Source organism: Rhinatrema bivittatum, chromosome 8, assembly GCF_901001135.1.
Source record: "Rhinatrema bivittatum chromosome 8, aRhiBiv1.1, whole genome shotgun sequence".
Taxonomy (NCBI): Eukaryota; Metazoa; Chordata; class Amphibia; order Gymnophiona; family Rhinatrematidae; genus Rhinatrema; species Rhinatrema bivittatum.
The window spans coordinates 86,401,358-86,424,260 of NC_042622.1; the positions used below are offsets into that span (position 1 = coordinate 86,401,358).

Consider the following 22,903-nt stretch of genomic DNA (forward strand, 5'->3'; position numbering starts at 1 on the left):
ATTTCTATATACATTTTAAATAAGCTTACTGATGGAGAAACATGCTGTCTATGAGACAGGACTGTTTCCCTGAGCACCAAACCTACACCCAACAATAGGCCTAAAACCATATAGGTTCTAAGTGTCTTTTTTTGCTTTTTTGCAGGGTTTTCCAGTTGGCAGAGGAGAAGCTAACTCTCAACTGTAAATTACTTTCCCAAACCTCATAAGGCGTTCCAAAAGATTTTTAAGTGGGTTTCATTATTTGCTTGCAAGCTCTCTCTGACTATTTATAATGGGAAAAAGTCTGCATTTGGAAAACCAAAGTGCCTGCAAGTATTACCCGCAACCACTGCTTACAAAATCTTACCTTCTGGAAGACCTGATAACTAGACTTGGACCATATGTCAAGCTGCATCCAAAAGAAAAAAGAAAGTAAAACCACTTACATTATGTACATATTTATTTATACATTTTTCTATAATGCCTTTGCGATAAAAAAAACATTCAAAGTTTAAAACATACATTGTAATAACCACAAAAAAAAATAAAAATATAAATAAAACAAGACAACAAACATTGGCATAAAAAAAAGTGTAGAGCTGGGTACCCAAAATAACAAAGAAAGCAAAATTGCTTACCTTGTAATAGGTGTTATCCCAGGACAGCAGGATGTAGTCCTCACATATGGGTGACGTCATTCACGGAGCCCTAATGCGGGAAAACTTCTGGCAAAGTTTCTAGAAGCTTTTAACTGGCAGCCTAGGGCTACTGAGCATGCCCGGCATGCCATGATATTCCCTGCCACAGGGGTCTCACTTCAGTCTGGTATGTAGCAATAAGCGTTAGCTAAATAAAATAATAAAAAACTGAGGCCCAACTCCGCGGGGTGGTGGGTGGGTTCTGTGAGGACTACATCCTGCTGTCCTGGGATAACACCTATTACAAGGTAAGCAATTTTGCTTTATCCCAGGACAAGCAGGATGCTAGTCCTCACATATGGGTGATTAGCAAGCTAGAGGCTGAGTCATTGTCCATGGAGGTAGCAGTGATGCGTTTTTGAGGAAATGATGCAGCCGAAGATCACAGCAGGTTGGTTGTAGAAGGAGTTGGGATTAAACTGGAAACAAGTTCCTTAAGACAGATTGTCCATAGGCGGAATCTTGTCATCCTTCCTTGTCCAAACAGTAATGAGCTGCAAAGGTGTGAAGAGAACTCCATGTTGCTGCTTTACAGATGTCAATGATTGGCACTGAACGAAAATGTGCTACTGAAGTTGACATTGCTCTTACTGAATGCGCCTTTACTCGCCCTTGGAGAGGAAGGCCTGCTTTTTCATAGCAAAACTGTATGCAATCTGCTAACCAATTGGATAGAGTATGCTTTCCCACTGCTTTACCTGGCTTATTTGGATCATAAGATACAAAAAGCTGATTGGATTTTCTGAGGGACGTAGTGCAATTCAGATAAAAAGATAACGCACGTTTGCAGTCCAAAGTGTGCAAAGCTCTTTCCCCTTGGTGAGAATGTCTTGGAAAGAATGTGGGTAGAACTATGGATTGATTTAAGTGGAACTCTGTAACTACCTTAGGAAGGAATTTTGGGTGTGTTCGGAGTACCACTCTGTCATGTAGGAACTTTGTATAAGGTTCATACGTGACAAGTGCTTGTAACTCACTAACCCTTCTAGCTGATGTGATGGCTATAAGAAAGATAGTCTTCCATGTGAGAAATTTAAAATCACAGGAATGTATGGGTTCAAAGGGAGAACGCATCAATGCTGTTAAAACCAGATTCAGGTCCCATTGTGTGGCTGGAGGCCGAATTGGTGGTTTAAGGTGAGTTAGACCTCTCATAAACCTACTGACGAGAGGTTGTTTGGATATAGGTGCATCTCCTATCTTGTTATGATAAGCTGAGATTGCGCTCAAATGTACTCTGATTGAGGAAGTCTGAAGACCAGAGTCTGAAAGATGGTACAAATAGTCTAGAAGAGCAGTAGTGGGGCAAGTGAAAGGATCAATATTGTTTTGCTTGCACCACAAAGTGAATCGTTTCCATTTGAAAGAATAATTCTTCCTTGTGGAAGGTTTGCGGGAAGCTATAAGCACTTGAGAAACATTAGTTGAAAGATTGAGTGGTTGTAGGATTAAGCTTTCAACATCCATGCTGTCAGGGATAGGGATTGAAGGTTGGGATGGCGCAACCGACCCTGATCCTGAGTTATGACATTGGGAGCTACTCCCAGGCGTATTGGATCCCTGACTGAAAGGTCTAGCAGTGTGGGAAACCATACTTGTCAAGGCCAATATGGGGCTATGAGTATCATGGACCCTTTGTCCTGTTGTAGCTTCACCAGTGTCTTGGTGATAAGCGGTATTGGAGGATATGCATATAGTAGGCCTGAGTTCCAAGGGCGAGCAAAAGCGTCCTTGGCTGGCTGGTTCTTCTGTTTGTGTAGAGAACAGAAGTTGTCCACTTTGTGATTCAGATGCGACGCAAAGAGGTCTGTTGTTGGTTGTCCCCAACGTTGGAATATCTTGGTCGCTATCGAGGGATTCAGGGACCACTCATGTGGTTGGAACTGGTGACTGAGTCGGTCTGCTAGTACATTTTGAATTCCTGCTAGATAAGTGGCCTGTAGGAACATTGAGTGACTCAAGGCCCAGTCCCAAATTTGTGCAGCTTCTTGACAAAGGAGATACGAGCCCGTACCTCCCTGTTTGTTGATGTACCACATGGCTACCGTATTGTCTGTTTGGATCAGTACAGTCTTGTGTGAGAGGCAGTCCTTGAACGCATGTAGCACATAACGTATAGCTCGAAGTTCCAGAAAATTGATTTGATATGTGGCTTCGAGTTTTGTCCAAGTTCCTTGAGTTTGAAGAGAGTTTATGTGAGCTCCCCACCCCAAGGTGGATGCATCTGTAGTTAGTTATCTGAGGGACCGGTTTTTGGAAGGGTAGGCCCTTGCGTAAATTGTCCTTGATTGTCCACCATTGTAGCGAAGAGCGTAGTTGGTGGGTGACTTGGATTTGATAATGTAGTGGTTGAATGGCTTGGATCCATTGTGATCGAAGAGTCCATTGGGTTAGTCTCATGGCAAGTCTCGCCATAGGAGTGACGTGAACCGTTGAAGCCATGTGGCCTAGTAAGATCAGAAATTGATGAGCTGTTGCTTGTTTTTGTATGGAAATTGAATATGCCAACCGGTAAACTGTGAGTGCACGATCTTCTGGAAGAAAAGCCTGTGCAAGCTTTATGTTTAATTCTGCTCCTATGAACTGGAGTAGATAAGAAGGGCTTAGGTGGGATTTTTGATAATTGATGAGGAATCCCAGCTTGTGAAGTAATTTTATCGTGTAATGCAGAGAATTTACTGCCCCTTGTTGTGATTGACTTTTGATTAGCCAATCGTCGAGATAAGGAAAAACATGAACACCTTGTTTGTGCAAATGTCCCGCTATCACTGCCAGGCATTTGGTGAATACTCTGGGAGCTGAAGCCAGGCCGAATGGTAACACTCGGTATTGGAAATGCTGATGTCCTACTATGAATCGCAGATACTTGCGATGAGGCGGGAATATAGGAATGTGTGTGTAAGCATCTTGAAGATCCAGAGAACAAAGCCAATCTCCCTTTTGTATAAGTGGAAGCATGGTGCCTAACGAAACCATCCTGAATTTTTCCTTTTTTAAGAACTTGTTGAGATTTCTGAGATCTAGAATGGGACGTAGGCCTCCGGTTTTCTTTGGAATGAGGAAATACCGGGAATAGAATCCTCTGCCCTTCTGAGCGTGTGGTACGTGTTCTACAGCTTTTGCTTTCAGAAGAGCAGATAATTCTGTTTGTAACTGAGGTATGTGATTGAGATGGGAGTTTCGTGGAGGAAACTCCTGAGGGAGAGATAAGACGTCTAGGCGGTAGCCTTGATGAATTATGGACAGGACCCAATGATTGGTTGTTATTGTTGTCCATTCTTTGTAGAAATGGGAAATTCTCCCTCCAACTGGTAAGGTGGGAAATGGGTTGGGAAATTGGCTTTGTGCTCTGAAATTGATTTCAAAAGCCCGAGGTAGAACCTGTTTGAGGAGGTGGTTGTGGCCTTGCAGACCGTTGTTGTCTCTGTTGCGGCCGTTGTTGAGACCTTGGAGGTCTTGACCTAGAGGCCGGAGGATAGTATCTCTTCGGTCGATAGAAGGGACGTTTAGCCTCTCTACATGGTGGTCTGCGAGTTATGTGAGTTGCAGGGTCATGAGGTAACGTTGAGAGTTGCTTCAATGTTTCCGAATGCTCTCGGAGCTGAGCGACGGCATCCTGCACTTTAGTGCCAAACAAATTATCTCCCTGACAGGGAAGGTCTACTAATTTGTCCTGGACTTCAGGGCGTAAATCTGAAGCCTTTAGCCAGGCCCACCTTCTTGCACTGATGCTGTTCTAGATGAGGTTTCGAAAGCATCATAGGCTGCCCTTACCTCATGCTTTCCTGCATCCAAACCCTTTTGGATAATCTGTTGTGCTGCCTCCTGTTGTTGTTGAGGCAGAGAGGGTAGAAACTCTTCAATTTGTTTCCAGAGATTCCTCTGGTGCTGCGTCATGTAGAACTGATATGCAGCAATTTTTGAGTTGAGCATGGCTCCCTGGTAGGTTTTTCTGCCCATTAAATCTAAAAATCTACTGTCCTTTCCTGGAGGGATTGAGGCATGAGTCCTGGATCTGCGGGATTTTTTCTGGGCAGATTCCAGAACCAGGGAATTGTGAGGAAGTTGAGGTTTCTCAAATCCTGGGGCTGCTTGAACGAGATAAGTAGAGTCTACTCTCCTGTTTACAGCAGGGGTTGTGCATGGATGTTCCCATATCCTCTGCTGAAGCTGTAATAGCACTTCGTGCACTGGAATGGCTAGATTGTGCTTAGGAGGATATACAAATTGTAAAATTTCAAGCGTCTGCTGCCTCTCATCCTTTTCAGCCTGGAGTTGGAAGGGTATGGACTCAGACATTTCTTGTATAAAAGAGGAAAATGAAAGGTCCTCTGGAGGTGACTGCTTTTTGGCTTGAGATGGAGAAGCCTCAGACAAGAAATCTTCTGAGGAATGCTCAGATTCCGTGTCTGACCAAGTATCAGAAGTAGGAAGGTGATACTGAGGAGGTTCCGGCCTCTAAGGTGGAGGTACCCCTGAAGGTCCTTGTAAGGGATCTTGAGGGTCCGGTGATTGCTCTCTGTCCTCTTCTTCTTGTCCAGGTGCTATGGGCAATGAAGCTAGGAGGTCTTAATACCTCTTAGTGAGGATGCTATGTAATTGTGCTTCAGAAGTGGAATTATCTGGAGCTGTGGAGATAGCTGGATATGAAGAGTGTTTAAATTTCCCCGATGACTTTTGAGTGGAAGATGTTTTCCTTGATACAGGTGATTTAGACGGTGCCATTGTATTGAGAGACATCGATTGTGACATAGGTGGCATCGATGAAGTATGGAAGGTGAACATCGATATTGGAATCATCGATGAAATAGGTCTGGCAGGCATAGAAGGCATCAGAAATTGTGAAGGAACCGATGGCATCGATGGTGCGTGTAATGAAAATGGAACCGTCATTGAAGAAGTCATCAGCGGAATTGATGAAGTCATCGCTGGCATCGGCGTATTTGCCGGCATCGACTGAGGTGTCGGCATCATCGGCAGAGTCGCCGGCAATGGCTGTGAAGCCGGTATCGAAGGCAGAGACATCGACGATTCCGTCGGCATCGACAGGGTTGTCGGCATCGACATGGTGGTCGGCATCGACACGGTGGTCGGCATCGGCGATGACGCCGGAATTTGATGCTGCAATGCATCAGTGACTATCTGTTTAATTAAAGCAGTCAAGTCAGTCATCGAAGTTGATACTTGCTGCGATGTAGATGGTATCGATTCCGGAACAGATGGCACCGAAGTAGAGGAAATCCTTTGCTTCTTAGGGATCGGTTCCTCCGGCGGCGGAAGCGGTGGAATCGATCGATGCCGTCGGTGTTTATGCTTTGAACGTGGCTCAGATACCGACCTTGTCGATGATGTGGAGGGTGTTGGAGAGGAGGCATCCCCCGAACCCTCTGGAAGTCTTTTCTTGATCAGTATCTTCTTTGTTATGCCTACCGGCGAAGATTTTGTGGAAGTCGTCGGTGAAGGCCCTGATTGAATTTGGAAAATTTGTGCCATTTTTTCTTGGCGGAGTTTTCTGCCTTTTACCGTCATTTCCTGGCATTTTGAACAGGCAGCGATGTCATGGTCTCCGCCAAGGCACCGAACGCATTCGGTATGCGGGTCCGTTATGGACATTGTTCGGTTGCAGGCCGGGCACTTTTTGAAGCCTGAAGTTTTTTCAGTCGACATCGGTCGATGGAAAGTAGGTATTTTCTTTAGCGAAAAATATGGTATTTGTCACCGGCCGGTGACAAAGCGAATGAGACCCGTGATGGGCAAATTTGACACTAAATTTTTGTCAAGTTGTGAGGAAAACCTCATAGGGCTCCTGTGACCGCGATGTAGTTAGCAGCGCGGAAAAAAGAAGACTGAAGTGAGACCCCTGTGGCAGGGAATATCATGGCATGCCGGGCATGCTCAGTAGCCCCAGGCTGCCAGTTAAAAGCTTCTAGAAACTTTGCCAGAAGTTTTCCCGCATTAGGGCTCCGTGAATGACGTCACCCATATGTGAGGACTAGCATCCTGCTTGTCCTGGGATAATCCTATTTACCTAGTCAGGGATCTAAAAATATAACAGCATGTAGTCTCACAGAATAAATACTAGTTTGTAATCTATAAGCAGAACCAAGAGTTCTGACAGTCAGGGATAATAACATCCTTGGGTAAACGACAGCTGGCTATGTTCTGATTTCCAGTTAATATCTGCTCAGATTACTGGCTAGAAATAGCTTTTTATAACATATTTAATAATTAAGCAGTAAGATGCACTGGAAAGCTCAGGATGAATCCTTCAGACCTCATATTATTGTATAAAATATAAACAATGAGGCAGTCCCCATGTTAACAAAAAAATAAAATGTCTAACTATAATAAAGAGGAAAGTTGCCCTGTGTCTGCATCGCTGGTATGCAAATTGTGGTCTGCCCAGCCCATTCATCTAGGTGGGACACAATCACATTGGTTTTTGGTTTACCTTTATTGTAAACAGCACACTTTGCAATTTCAAGCAGCCAGGCATGGAGTTTAGTTGTTTAAACTAAAAATCTCTCTACTATTCCATGCAATGGGAGAGTCCATTGTGTTTTCACTGAATGAAACAGATTCTATCTGGAAGCAGGCATGTCAACACATTCAGGCAATTACAAGGCCTGATTGGTCAAATGGCCTAGCTGGCTCGAGCCAACAGACTGATGCCTGTAGTCAGGACTTTCTGACCTGCAAAATGCATTAGCACTAAAAGCAGAAGCTTAGAACCTGCAAACTCCAAAGAAGATAACACAAGAAAGTGGCAAAAAGGCAGGCTGGAATGACACCTTAGCTGGCTCCTAAGTGCAAGCATGTCAGCTGATTTCCTGCTAAAGTTACACGGAAGAAAGCCATTCCAGCAGGCAATTGTGGACTTGATGTGCCTCCCCAGAGTCAGTCTGGGTTTCCTAAATTCATTTGTACTGTATTGTGCTGATCTCTGTGAATATTTAGCAGCTCCAGACACTCTGTCTACACCAAGGACATTTTTGTAAGGTGTCTGCATCCCATCAGTGAGAAGTGAGAAATGACACAAAATTCCTTGAGGTGAGGAGGGTCAGAGTTCTTGTCCTGAGGGAAAGTGCATCCTCAAAAGACTAGGAAAGTTTCAAATAAGTTTAGAAAATAGATTTTGGACAGTTATATACAGTTTTCTATTCAAATAGTATACATTTACATATGAATGAAATTTTGAACCATGCCTGCCGCCAATACAAGGGTGAACATCATGCCAACAGACTTGAACATCCTAAACCAACCTTTATAGGATGTGTATGCAGAAATTCATAAGCAAAAGCTAGGAGGTCCCTGGAAAGAAAAAGTGAAGTTACTTACCTGTAATAGTGGTTCTCAGATGGACAGCAGGATTTCAGACTTCACAAATGGGTTACATCATTCGATGGAGCCAGGCATGGAACTTTTACTTCAAAGCTTCGAGGAGCTTTGGGCATGCTCTACTGAGCATGTGCATTTTTAGCTTCCTCCCTGCCTCCCAGGAAGGACTCCTCAGTCCGTGATAAAGCTAAGACTTCAGAAAACCAAATCCAAGGGGAGGTGGGCAGGTTTGTGAGGACTGACATTCTGCTGTCCTTCGAAGAACTACTGTTATAGTTAAGTAACTTCACTTTCCCCAAGGACAAGCAGGATGGTAGTCCTCACATGTAGAGACTGCCAAGCTACAGGCTGTCTCAAACAAAAGGGAAAAACTAAACAGTGCCAAAAGCACTACTGCTTTGGATGGTGACAGGCTAACCTCACATCATCTGTCTATCCTTTTCTCTTTTTTTTATGGCAGCCTGGACCAAATAACGAGCCCTTGGAGGGAATGGAGTTGTGTGCCCCACCTCAAAGACACTCTGTAGACAGATAATTTAAAATTCAGTTTTGCATCAGGAACACCTGCCAAAATAGGAGTGTGTTGAGAACGTATGGAGAAAATCCCACTTCAATGCTTTGAATCAGGTGCAGTCAGAGTTCCAGTATAATGAGCTTTGACATACTCCACTAGACTCAGGTCCACCTGAACGTGAAAAAGGGCACAATTCACTAACCAAGAGAAATAGAGCTCTTGGCTATGGTTATTACTGGTTGATGATGAGGTTGAGTCCACTTTAGGTATTACACCAGGGTTCTTTTACAGTCCAAGGAGTGAAGAGATGGTTCTCTTTTGTGCGCATGAAGTTTTGTAAAGAATGTAGGAAGTACAATAACTTGTTTAATATGGAATGCAGATACCACTTTCAGAATTAACTTGGGGTAGGCCCACAGAACTACCCTATTGTGAAAAATTGCAGGTATTTATTTATTTAAAATAATTTAGATCCTACACCCTCCAAAGTTTGGGGCGGGGTACAAGTGAATAAGAAACCAGAACCTATAATTCACTTACTCTTTGTGCCAAAATGATGGCCATGAGAAACAACCCTTTCCAAGTGAGAAATTTTAAGTTCAATGACTCAAAAGGTTTGAAAGGTTTCATGAGTTGAACTAGCTGAGGTCCCAAGGCACTGGACGTTTACTATTCGGAGGTCTAGAACACCATAGTCCTTTCATGAACTTGGATACCAGAGAACAGAGAAAGCTCAACATCCACAACGAGAGGGCCAGTGATGGCAGGTTTGGATGGCAGAATTTGCCATCGACTGAGTGATGAAAATTCCAATGGACTTGTAAACTAAATTGACAGATGAATGAGATATGGATATCACACTTGTTGAGGTCAGGCTGGTGCTTTGCTTTGTCCCAAAGGATCCTCTGGACAGGCTTATCAATTAGAAGAATTGATGGACACACACAGAGTAGTTTAACATTTCAGTTTAGCAGAAAAGCACCGGGAGCTGATCTATAGCTGCTTGGATATATGGAGCAGAACTTCTCAACCTTTTTGTTGACTTCTGAGGTGAATAGATCAATCACAAGCTTTTCTAAGCAACTCATATCATCTGCTGTTTTTTTTTAGCTCAAGGACCACTTATGTGAGGCAATCTGACAACATATTCTAGATTTCTGGAAGGTAGGTTGCCTGGAGAGGGCATTGTGATACCCTGTCCACATCCAGATTCTGATGGTTTTCTGGTAAAAGGCATAAGAGCCAATACCTCCTTGTTTATTTATGTAGAACATGGTAATTTGATTGTTCATCTGGATTAAGATTCTCTTTCTCCAGAAGAGGGGAGAGGAAGCCCTCATAGTATATAGCTTTCAGTTCCAAGTGGTTGATTTGAAAATGACTCTTTACTGAGGACCACAATAAATGGGTCTATGTCACACCAATGTATGCCCCCCACCCCTTTGTGGAGGCATCAGTAGAATGAGTCACTTGATGCAATGAGATGCATAGCAAAAGAGTCACTTGTAGAATTTCTGGCTTCCTCTACCCATTGAAGGGATGTTCTCATCCCAGAGATCACGGATATTTGGTGGGATAATGGTTGAGAGAGCTGATTCCATCGACTTTGGAGGCCCCATTGAAGGTCTCACATGGGCAAACAAGTTAAGGGCACTATGTGGCTGAGAAGGATCAGGACCAATCCTGCTGAAGCAGGCCCACCAGTAATATGTCCCTTTTGACAGACAGAAATGCCTTTTTCTGGATTGAGAGTATCCTGGCTCCTATGAACTGAATTCTTTGAGTCAGAACCAGGTTTGACTTGGCAAAGTTGACCAGGAATCCCAAGGACTGGAGAAGCCAAATAGACTTCTTGAGGAAATTCAGAACTCCTAATGGAGATGAACCGCCACCTGCCAATCATCCAGGTATGGGAATATGCAGATTCCCTGTTGATGAAGCTGTGCCACCAGTACTGTGAGGAATTTCATGAATACCTTTGGGGCAGCTGAGATGACAAAGTGGAGGACCTTGATTTGATAGTACACATCCTTCACCATGACCTGAGAAACTTCTGATGGGCAGGATGAATGGGAATATGTGCATACGTGTCTTTCAGATCCAGAGCATACATCTAATCCCTCAAAAGAATGAAAGGAAGAATCCATTGGAGGGTGCTCATCTTGGACCTTTCCCAAACCAGCAAGTTGTTCAGTCTTCACAAATCCAATATAAGCCTTAAACCCCTTAACTGCTTGGGGATTATGAAATAACAGGAATAGAATCCCTATACATACTCCTGGGAAGTAACAAGTTTGATCGCCCTCTGCTGGCCAAATTCCATTGGGTCAGAAGAGGGCAAGAGAAGTGTAAGTGGTGGGAATGTGCCACCATCCTCAGGACCCACCTATCTTTAGTAATCCAGAGCTATTCTGAGAAGAACAAATGAACCCTTCCCCCCAGTGGTCCAGGTGAGGGGCAAGTGTCAGAGTTACCAAAAACTGGTGCCCTGTTTAGGCTGTGCCTTTTGCTCAGTCTTAGGCTGATGTTTTTCTCTTTGCTGACCTTGAATACAATGTTGCTGAAGAGTAGGAGGAGCTTGAAGACTGTGAAAGAGCAGAAGGACATCTTTGGATGAATGGGTGTTTGTAAGAGAAGTACTGGCAACAGGCTGGGGTCAACTGGTCTCCCACTGTAGAAGATAATGATTATAATATAGCTTGATACTACTCAATCACAGCCACTGTCTCTTGAACTCTGTTGCTGAACAGGTTGTCCCCATTATATGACACATCAATAAGATGATCATGTGCGTCCTTCTGGAGACCACTCACTTGCACCCATGCCTTTGGGCTCCTACAGAAGCAGCAAAAATCCTGATGCAATATTAAAAGCTTCTTATACAGAACTGATAACGTACTTCTACATTGCTTCACATCTTCAACTGCTTGACAGACGTCTACACCTTAAGGTCTTGTGATTCCATGAAGGGTTTGTGAACCAGGAGAGTCAAAGAATCTGCTGGGGGTTGAAATAATTGAAGGAACCCAAAGATGCCTATTCTCTGGTCTTTTTCTTTCCTAACACTGATAGAGTCTTTGACAGCTTATCCCAAAACCTGGAAAAGCAGGGAACCTCTGGATGGAAGGTATGCTATTGTAAGTCTGGAAGGGGATCAGATGGAATCCCTGGGAATTCTCATTTCCTGACCATAGAAACACTAAGCCCCAAACCCCATGATGAAGAAGCTGATTGAGTCAGAGACCCCTGCTTGTCCAGCAGGGAAACGTCCAGAAGGAATTCAGAGTGGGCAGAGGCCACTTCCTTCACCCTCAATTTGTAAAGTGACTCCCCTGGAGAAAGAGAATCCATCATCCCATGGTGAGGGCTTACCCCCAGTGCTGGAAACTCTTTGAAGTATGCTCCAGTGTAGGACTGAGTATCCCCACTATGTGGGAAAAGCCCTCCATCTTGGACAGGAGAGGTTCTAATTTCCCTCTTTGGTCCTCAGGGTTAGCTCTGATAACTGGTCTTTCATTGGTTGAGACATCCTCTAGGCTAGAGTTGAAGGAAAGATATTCTCTTCAGAAACCCAAATTGTCCCATTCTCACTCAAGGGTGTTGGAAAATCTAAGAGGAACTCAATACCACAGCAGCATCTCTTGCCACAGAGGCAGCTGGCTCTAAGGTACTCTGCACCAGTTACATCAACAGTTCCCATCAACTAGTACTCTACTCCACAGATGGCACTGGTAGTTCCTTCTGCAGCATGACAGTCATTATGGGACTCTTGTATGTAAGCGCTAAAGTGTTCCACTCTGTAATGGAGTGACCCCTTTTTCCCCTTGTTGCATGTGCAGGACCAGGCTAGATGCCTGGTCTATCTTAAATCCCACAGAGAGAGAGAGTTCTGTGGTCGGGACCCTGCTGGGGCAGGGAGAGGCCTGAGGACGGCACCAGCTGGGGAGCATAAGAGTGTAAGCCCAGCTGGGTTCAGCAAACCCTTATATCTTCAGGAGAGGCAACTTCTGTAAATCTATGCTCACCAAAAGCCCAGGGAGTGTGAAGTGTACTGCAAAGGTAGGCAGTCATTCTACTGCACTGAAGTGTTATAACTTGAATAAAGTTTTATCAGCATTAGAAAAGGCTGGAGTCAGTGTGGCTTTGTGCCTCCAGCCTGGGAAACACTACTCGGTATCCCACATGCTCCAAAACCACTGATGGCTCCATGATCTGCTGCACCAAATTTGTTGACTGTGCTTAGAACGTGCGCTCCACTCTGAGGACACAGACGGTGTCCTGGTTAGCTCCAAGTTCAGATAAAACAAATGGCTCAGTGCCTTGGCAATCCTCTACACCAGAGCTTTCCAAACTTTTCATGTTGGTGACACACGTTTTAGACAATTTCACGACACGGTAATTCAGTCTACTAGCAAACCAGAGGTTAAAGGTTAAACGAATGTAATGTATTTCGACAATTTATGTATGTTTCCTTAAATATATACATAAATAAAATGTTTCACGACACAACTTATCTCATGAAAACCTTTCATTTATATTAAAAATATATAATATTTCAAGCGCTATTTTCCAAAAAACAAGCCCAAGTACATGTCTTTTTGATTGTTGCCAGTTAAGTGCTTCACTCCCTTCAGGGTTCAAGCCTGCCGTGCTGCATAACACCTTCCATGATCACCAGACACTTGCTTGCAGTCGGTACTCCTCGTGGCCAGGCCTCATCGGCAGCAGCAGCTAATGACAGGGACAGCTGGGCTCAAGTCCCACACACCAAGCCCAAAAAAACCGCAATTGACAGCAAAAATCGCCCAATAGTGCGCAACCCACAAACTGAAAATAAAAAAGTGAATCGTTAGAAAAAAAAAGCCCAAACTCACGTCGGAGTTGACGGCATGGCGCGCAACACACCTGCACACTGCAGGCAACACACTAACGTATCGCGACACACAGTTTGGAAAGCTCTACTCTACACCATGAATAAAGTTGGCATCTGCACCAATGAGATTAAATTCTGCCTTCGTGTAGAAGAGGGCCTCATTCCAGTGGAGCTTTGTGCTGACTGCACTGAACTCTTCTATAGCTCCTAGGGGAATAGCCCTGAAGGTGTTTCCCCGTTCCCCCAGAGCCTCCTCCAGTGCCACAGACTTTTGTGCCACATTTAGCCCAAGACCTGAGGCAGATCAAGAGGTGGTGCTAAGTGGAGGGAGCCTTTCCATGCTTCAGGGACCGAGAGGGGAAAGTTCTTAACTTGAGGTATTGCACAAGGATCCCAACACTTTCACTTTTCAATGAGGAGTGGATCCACTGTTCGGCCTCGCAATGAATGCCTGTGCCTTCCAATGGGCTTCCATCTTCCAGGTGAAGTACTGCTGAACCACAGTGGACATCCAACTATACCTGTTGCAGCTGGAAGAGTTTTGGTATGGGCCCAATCAGCGATAACAGACAGCATACATATCCGTGATGGACATTTGGTGCACACAGATGCAGACCTTAAAGCCTTTTACTTCAAGCTTCTTGGACTTGGGCTTCTCCATGATTTTCAACATTTACTTTTTAAATTCTCACTTACCCTTATTTATTTTTTTTTTAGAAATTAAATGTTCTCTTTGAGGGCCTGCTGAGGCAGTGGCAATTTTATTTCAATTAACAAAGCAGATAGAATCACTAGGCCCCAAAAAGTAGAAAAAATCTAAGAGAGACACAGGGACACATCCATGCGGTAGCTTGAATGTAGAAAGATTGATGGCCTCAGCGTGTGTGTGTGTAAAAGCTCCCATACATGTTCACTAAAGTCTTTACTGAGCTCTGAGAACTAAGTCTGTGCTGGTGCCGTTGAATGACATCACCCATGCATACTGGCTAATTTATGCATGCTTGTCAACAGAAAAATTAGGTTTAGACAGAATATGATCAATCTGAGTCATCCGAAGAGTAAGTGTAAGGATGACCTCAAGAGGACATGAACACCTATAAGAATCCTTAATAAAAGAAAAAAAAATCATGCAGTGGTGCTATTCAAAAATATATTTAAAGCAAGCAAAAACTGTGACAACTTCCCATGCAAGCACTGTAAGTTATTCCCTTGCTGCTCCCCATTCTAGCCCTCCCCATAAAAATACGGTTGAGTTGTAAGGAATGCATTGCTGCTTGTCTATTATTCTTCAACTTTTCACTTTCAATCAAGACACACATTTGTAACTAAAAAAAAAACCTGCTGAAAGCACAATTTCAGGGCATCTTCTGCATGTGAATTAAATCTGAGGGTTTTTTTTATTTTTCCAATCCTCTCGTGCACCCCTCCTCTTCCCCCAGCATAAGCAGAGTAAAAGAAGGCCATTTTCTGAAGGTCACCTGAACGATTTCAAAGGCGATAACAAATCAGAATGTTCCATGCATCTAATATCAAATAGGGCTGTTGCCAACAGTTATTAGAAATATCGGATTCAGCTCCCACCCTCTTCCTTGCACCTTCCCCAAACGAGCACATATCAGGCTTTGAAGTGGAAGGAATGCAGAGAGGAGAAATTACCCGAGAGACGGCTCTGGCAGTCTTTGAAGCTTGCCTTTGATACCGCTGTTCCTTTCCCTCTCTGACGGTAGGATTCTAAAAGCTGCCTTTTCCTTATTGATATGGGGTAATTAATGAAGCCATAGCATTAACAAAGACCTGCATCCCCCTTGTTAATATGAGTATTCAATGGGAGCATTTATGCTTCTTTTAGATCAGTCTGATACAAAATAAGCATTCTGGCCTGGTAGTGGCATTACAAGCTGAAGTCATAGCGCTTCTGGATGCTCAATCAAGATTTGCAGAAAATTCACTGGGCAGACAAATCAACTAACATTTGAAGGCATTTTTGGGGGGAGAAGGCTTTCTGGCCTGTTTTGGGAGGGGAGCTTGAAGCTTAAGGTAGGCTCAGTTCATGAACTCTCATACGGAAAGAACAATGTGTTTGTGATGGAATCCTTGACACCTCCTGCTTTTCTGGCATAGAGGCTGATTTTATTCATTAACCTACAGAAGATTCTTATGTATTTCACCATTTATGCACACTGAGCTTTGGTGGTTTTGTGGTACTGACAGTCCCTGCCGCACCATTTTGGGCAGTGTTTGAAGCATCTATGTTTAGGATGCTGAGCTTGGAATCCGTATGTAGTTTCTAAACAGTGGCAATTAGAGACTGAATACTGGAAATTCCCATCTTTCCCCTTTTGGATAGATTGTGTGGATCTGGAGGTCACTGTCATGGCTAATTCAGAGCACTGCTGCTGATCATTACTTTCACATAAAAAGATCCTAGCTCAGAAATGCCAATAAAAAAACAAAACTTATCCCGTTTTCTCTGGTTACTAAAAGAATTCCCAAATATTACATAACTGTGAGCTGGGCCTGGCTGAGTCAAGTAAACCTGTATAAAATAAGTGCAATTTCACAAACTTGTCTAAGTAGAAAAGAGGATGATAGTTGGAACACAGAGATAGGACTAGTCATCTGAACGCAGAGCTCTACTGTGGAACACAAGGTTAAACTTGGAGTCAATTAATTACAAGATATGAAAATACAATAGATGAGAGTGTGTCTTAGTGTGCATATATAGGTATGTATCTTACTCTTGACATCTCTCTTAGTTTCTCTGAGCACAAGTGTTTAAACCTACATATACATGTGCGTGCATATCTCAGTCTGAATATATCTATCTCAGTGTGTGTGTGCAAGCTGTATGAGTGCAATTGTAGTTTATTCAGATGTGAGAGTAATGTGTATGTGTTTCTTAGTTTGCAGAGGTGTGTGGGTCTTTCATGTTCTACTTGCTGAGACTTTAAAGTGACTTCTGTGCACACTCCCACCAGCATTCTCTCATTATAACATGACCTTTGGGTGATGCAATGTACATTATTCTAGTAGCTCTAATGAACTTGTTTGTCTTCTTTTGTTTTAATGTGATTCATAATAAGGTGAGCAAGTTCTAGTGAGCACGGGAGAGGTTCCGGTTACTGACAAGGGATAGCTGAGATGGGTGGCCTAGTGAGATACAGAAAACAACAACAAACAGCTGAAGGCTGTCAGATTCCATTAGTGCTTCCTGATGCTCTGTGGGGCATGGCACAGACCACATACATTGGAAAGAAATTAGGGTTTCAAGCAGAGCAAATTGTTCATTAAACAAATCACTCACAAAAACAGCTTAGTTTCTTCTTTGCTGATGTGCAAATTAGCACCAAAGAAGCAACATACCAAGAGGTTAGCAGCAGCCTTAACTGCATGCCTTATGATGTCAGCACCAACCAGTCTAAACATTTTTCTGTGATAGCAGAATATTAAATGTTGAGAGTTTAATGGATGTACAGAGCTACTGTGGCTATGGCAACAGGATGCAGCTCTGTTGACAGAGCTGCCAGAGGTCCTTGGTCAGTCACCTGTCACTGTAAAAACAGTACATAGGTCCTTGTTCTCTCTCAGAGGCTGTAAAGTGCTAATTCCTCAGCCTCAGCAGTGAACAAAACTCAGGACATGGCAGCAAAGAGTACCACTGGGAGAGCTGCATTTTTTCCCAAGGAAAGCTCAAGCGATTTGTATTCTGCTTTTTCAGGCACTTCAAAGCAGAATTACATTCAGGTACTGTAGGTATTTTCCTGTCCCCGGGGTCTGATTTTCAAAAACATTTACACATGTAAAACTGGGTTTTACATACAGGCAAGCAACTGCGCTTTATGTGCAACAGGTGTTCTCCTAGCACAGCAGGATTGTTAGTTCTCACACATGGGTGATGTCATCAGATGGAGCCCGGCATGGAAAACTTCTGTCAAAGTTTCTAGAAACTTTGGCTGGCACACTGAGCATGCCCAGTATGCCACTATCCACACGTCCACGCAGGGTCTCTCTTCAGTCATGTAAGTAGATATGATAAAAACAAAATTCGCGGGGCGGCGGGCGGGTTTCATGAGGACTATCATCCTGCTGTCCTAGGAGAACAGCTGTTACAGGTAAGCAACTGTGCTTTCTTCTAGGACAAGTGGGATGGTAGTCCTCATACATGGGTGAATCCCTAGCTCCAGGCTGGACCCGACTCAAGGGAACCAACAGATACCAAAACAGGTGAACACGGGCACAACAACAGAGGTGCTCGTAGTGACCTCGGGGATAGAATGAACAAAAAAAGAAAACAGGGGTGGAAGAGTTGGGTTTACAGCTGAAAAAGGTTGCGCAGGATAGACTGACTGAATCTGCTATCCCGTCGGCCATCCCTGACCAGACAATAATGTGCAGGGAAAGTGTGAAGGGAACTCCATGTTGCCGCCTTGCAAATCTCTCCCATCGGAACTGCACGGAGGTAAGCCATGGAGGTCCTCCATGGCCCTTACGGAGTGCACCGTGGCAGGATACTCCAGGTGCAGGCCCCTCTGACCATAGTGGAAATAAACACGGTCTGCTATCCAGGTGGAAAGAGTCTGCTTGGTAACGGCCCTACCCAGTCGATTAGAGTCAAACAAGACAAAAAGCTGGGTGGACAGCCTGTGGCCTGCCATACGGTCCAAGTAGAAGGCCAGGGCCCTCTTGCAATCCAGTGTGTGAAGCTCCCTCTCACCCAGGACGGCATGGGGCCAGGGGAAGAAGGTAGGCAGCACAATGGACTGGTTAAGATGGAAATCGGTACCCACCTTGGGCAGAAATGAAGGGTGCATGCGCAGAACCACCCTGTTATGATAGAACCTAGTGTAGGGCAGATAAGTTAACAAAGGTGTGCAGTTTACTGACCCTGTGCGCTGATGTGACCGCTATCAGGAAGACTACCTCCCATGTCAGATGCTTGAGAGTGCACGAACGCAGCAGCTCGAATGGTGGTTTCATCAATTGGGCCAGCACCATGTTCAGGTTCCATGAGAGTGCAGGGGGCCGCAGTGGAGGCCGCAGTGGAGGCCACAGCTGAAGAAGTGCTCGCATGAACTGCCCCACGAAAGCTTGCATAGAGATGGGCGAACCGTCCACTTCTTGATGGTACGCCCCTATGGCGCTGAAGTGCACCCACACACAGTTTTAAGATCTGCCTCTGAGGTGCAGAAGATAGCTCAGAAAGTGTTGGAGAGGGCAAGAGTAGGGATAGAGACCCTTCTTGCTCGCATCAAATGGTGAATCTCTTCCACTTCAACGCATAAGACTTCCGAGTGGAAGGCTTCCTGGAAGCTACCAGGATACTGGTCACGTCCCCTGACAGAGCCAGGGGTTGCAGGATCAACCTCTCAACATCCACGCCATGAAGGACAGAGCATGGAGGTTGGGGTGGTGCAGTCTGTCCTGGTTCTGGGAGAAGAGGTCCAGAGCATTCCCCAGAGGGATCGGGTTCCGCCTGGCCAGTTGCCGCAGAAGCAGGAACCACACCTGTCGTGGCCAACGCTGGGCGAAAAGGATCATGGATCCCTGGTCTTGGCGAAGTTTCAGGAGGGTCTTCAGCATCAGTGGAAGAGGGTCTTCAGCCCAGTGGAAGAGGCGGATAAGTGTACAGGAGGCCTGTCCTCCAATGGATCGCAAAGGCATTCGTGGGCGGCATGTCGCCTGATCTGATCAGAGAGCAGGAATGGGGCACCTTCGCGTTGCTGGGGGAGGCGAACAGATCCACATCCGGGGTTCCCTAGAGATGGAAGAGCCGATCTGCCACCTCCTGTTTCAGAGACCACTCGTCGGGTTGGAAGGTATGGCTCAACTGGTTTGCCAGGGCGTTCTGAGTGCCCATGAGGTACACTGCTCGGAGAAGCATCCCCCGCGCCAGTGCCCAGCTCCAGATTTGTACTGCCTCCTGAAACAGGAGGAAGGACCTGGTACCTCCCTGCTTGTTGATATACCACATGGCCACTTGGTTGTCCGTCCGAACAAGGACGACCTAGTGGGCCAAGAGGTCTTGGAAGGGCCATAGGGCATACCAGAACGCTCTCAATTCCCAGAGCTTTATCTGGCACTGTCACTCCCACGTGGTCCATAGCCCCTGGGTACAGAGGCCATCGATGTAGGCTCCACACCCCAGGTGGGACAAGTCTGTTGTCAGCACAACCTAAGGCAAGGGCGTCCGAAAGGGAACATTGCATTCTAGGTTGAGGTGATACATCCACCAAGACAGGGAGGTCCTGAGCAGTGGAGACACCCAAATACGGGCCTGAAGGCCCTGAGTGGCCTGTCACCATTAGGGGCACAGGGACCACTGGGCGTGTCGCATATGAAGACAGGTGAAGGGAATGACATACACGGCTGTGGCCATGTGCCCCAAGAGCTATAATATGCGCCGCGCTGAAATTAGTCTGCTCGCCTGGACTTCCTTTGCCAGGGAGGCCAATACATATGCTCTTGTCATGAGGCAAGGCGGCCTTGGCCTGTGAATCATCCAGGATGGCCCCGATGAAAGCCAGTCATGACAAGGGGCAGAGGTTTGACTTTGGGTAGTTGATTGAGAACCCCAGACGCTCCAGGACCTGAATGCCCACAGTGCCTCTGCTTGTGTGTTGCACTGCACCAGCCAGTCATCCAGGTATGGAAAGACCTGGATTCCGAGCTGGCGCAGATAAGCCCCCACCACGGTGAGACATTTTATGAACATTCATTGTGCAGAGGCGAGGCCAATTGGGAGCACGTGATATTGATAATGTTGAAGCTCCACCACAAAGCGAAGATATCTCCTGTGACTTGGGAGGGTTGCGATGTTCATGTCCCCTTGGTTCAGCAGGGGAATTATGGTGCCCAAGGATACCATCTCAAACTTTTCCTTTTTTATGAATCTGTTCAAGGCTCACAAATCCAGAATGGGTTGAAGGCCTCCCGTTTTCTTTGGAATCAAAAAGTAGCAGCAATAAAAACCCCGACCCTGCTGCTACTGAGGGACTGGTTCCACCGCCCTGGCCTGAAGAAGGGCAGAGAGTTCCCTTTGAAGCAGCTCTGGATGTGGAACGGGACCTCATTGTGGGCTCGGTGGAAAATCCGGTGGAGTGTCCACGAGATTCAGCCAATAACCTCCTCTGATGATAGACAGGACCCAGCAGTCTCACATCACTGTGGCCCTCCGGTCCGCGAAAAGGTGGAGCCAGCCCCTGAAAAGGAGGTTCCCCTGGCACCGGAAGAGATGGCTGGCATATGCTCCCTCATTGCCAGTCAAAATCCCATAGCGGGACTAGCTTGAGGGGCTGACTGTGGGCGCAGGCCTTGCTGCTGGTGCTCACCGGTTGTAGCCTGGTGCGTGGAGCTGGAGGGAAGTACTTTCTAGGCCTGTAGAAAGGCTTCCTCGGATGCAGGCAGAGCGACCGACTGGAAGAGGCCATGAGCCCGGTGGCCAGGTGCTGGAGGGTCTCATGGTGATCCTTCAATTGTGCCACCGCCTTCTTGACTTTGTCACCGAAACGGTTATCCTCAGTACAAGGTAAATCTGCTAGCTGGTCCTGGACCTCAGGATGAAGGTCCGAGGCCTGAAGCCAGGCTAGATGACGGGCAGAGATATCCACCACTGCCACACGCCCCGCCGTCTCAAAGACATCGTAGGTAGCACACCTCGTGCTTACCACATTGAAGGCCCTATTGGACAAGGATGAACCCAAAAAACAACAAGGTAGGCGATCCAGTAGAGCCGTGAGGAAGTAACAAAATGGTGGATGCCACGAGAAGTCTCTCTCAAATTTTTATTGATGGAGACGTAAAATATCATATGCAAGTGCCCGACTCTGGCCGAGTTTCGCCACCAACGGTGGCTGCCTCAGGGGCTTATATGTCAGAGAATCATTGGGATGATGGTCAAAGTGAATTCCAACGTGCACATATGTCTAGAGTGCCAAGATTTTGGGGGAAGGAAGCTCTGGGAACTATGCCAGAACTCTACATTTGAATGCTTGACTTTTGTTGTAACTCTGCTGAGAGGTAGTGGATCGGATCCAGCACTCTACTCCCTTCTTTGGTGGTACCTGCTCTGGACCTCATGCTGGCAGGATTTTGCCTCCCCCAAAATCTTGGCACTCTAGACATATGTGCACGTTGGAATTCACTTTGACCATCATCCCAATGATTCTCTGACATATAAGCCCCTGAGGCAGCCACCGTTGGTGGCGAAACTCGGCCAGAGTCGGGCACTTGCATATGATATTTTACGTCTCCATCAATAAAAATTTGAGAAAGACTTCTCGTGGCATCCACCATTTTGTTACTTCCTATTGGACAAGGGCCATGAGGGCCTCCTGGGTCTGCTGCAGCAGACAGTCTGCCACCTCCTAGACTCGTTTCCAGAAGTTGCATGTATACTAGGTCACGTACAAGAGATAGGTGGTGATCCCAGCTATGAGCATGAATCCCTGATATACCCTCTGTCCCATGGTGTCCTGCGTCAGCCCCCCTGGGTTGTCTTTACTCAGGGGGGCTGATGCAGGGGTTTTAAACTGCTTCACCTTCTTGAGCACTAACTCAACAAATACCGATTGGTGGGGAAGCTGATGCTTTTCGAAGCCTACAGCCTGCTGCACCAGGTACATCCCATCGGCCATCCGATTGGCTGGGGCAACTGAGAGGGGGAGTACCCATAATCGGAGAAGCAGTTTCTGAAAGATCTCATGTACCGGGACCGCAATGACCTCCTTCAGGGCATCAACAAATTGTAGGATTTCAACCATTTTATGGCGGGCATCCTCTTCTGTCATGAGCTGGAAGGGTATAACCTCAGCCATCGCCTGGATGAACCCAGTGAACGGTAAATCCTTCGGAGGGGAAAGCCGTCACTCCTCCGAAGGGGAAGACTCCGACAGGATGTCATCGGAATTCACCGATGAGGTGTCGGAAGTATCCTGGCCCCAGGGGTCATATGGGCCTTCGGAATCCTTGAGGCCACCTGGAGAGGTGGGGCGTGGAGCTCCAGGCATGGTCTCAGGCATAGGCACTGGAAGGCCTGGAGGGACCAAGGAACCCAGAGGGCTGGGCCCTGGCCCCAGGGGCACAAAGCGTGGTGCCGAAGGACCTTGCGGTGCAGATGGCACTTACTGTTCTCCATTGCCCAAGAAATCTCCGATGAGGACCAACTCGGATGCCTTGCGCTTCGGGGCACCAGCATCAACTGGGTTGGGAGGACACAGAGGACACCGCCGAGGCGGTCCAACGGCTCCAGCCCAGTTACTGCAGACGGCATTGGCGCCAGCATCGCTGCAGGAACTGGCTGTGAGGGTGTCGGCAAAGGCACCGGAATCAGGGAATACACTGGCATTGGTGGTGGGGCTACTGGCTCCTGCTCGTGCAAAGTGCATTCTTCTGCCAGGCGCACCCGATGATCCAATTCCTCCTCAAAGGCCTCTGCTGACAGCAGAGGCTGAGATGGGAGGGCTAAGCTCAACTCCTCCCTGGGGCCCCGAGGAGGGTCAA

General features: G+C 46.2%; 1 protein-coding gene across 2 annotated transcripts in view; it reads right to left on the minus strand.

The window, feature by feature from the left end:
* The window catches only part of MED27 (mediator complex subunit 27), a 540,635-nt gene that overhangs the window by 46,727 nt on the left and 471,005 nt on the right, over positions 1-22,903 (minus strand). Inside the window, exon 6 of one of the 2 annotated variants that reach the window (XM_029611520.1) lies at positions 350-391. The exons of the other annotated variant lie outside the window; for it this stretch is intronic. Within the exon in view, the coding sequence (XP_029467380.1) occupies positions 350-391 (42 nt within the window). The remainder of the gene's footprint in view (positions 1-349; positions 392-22,903) is intronic. 2 annotated transcript variants of the gene reach the window in all.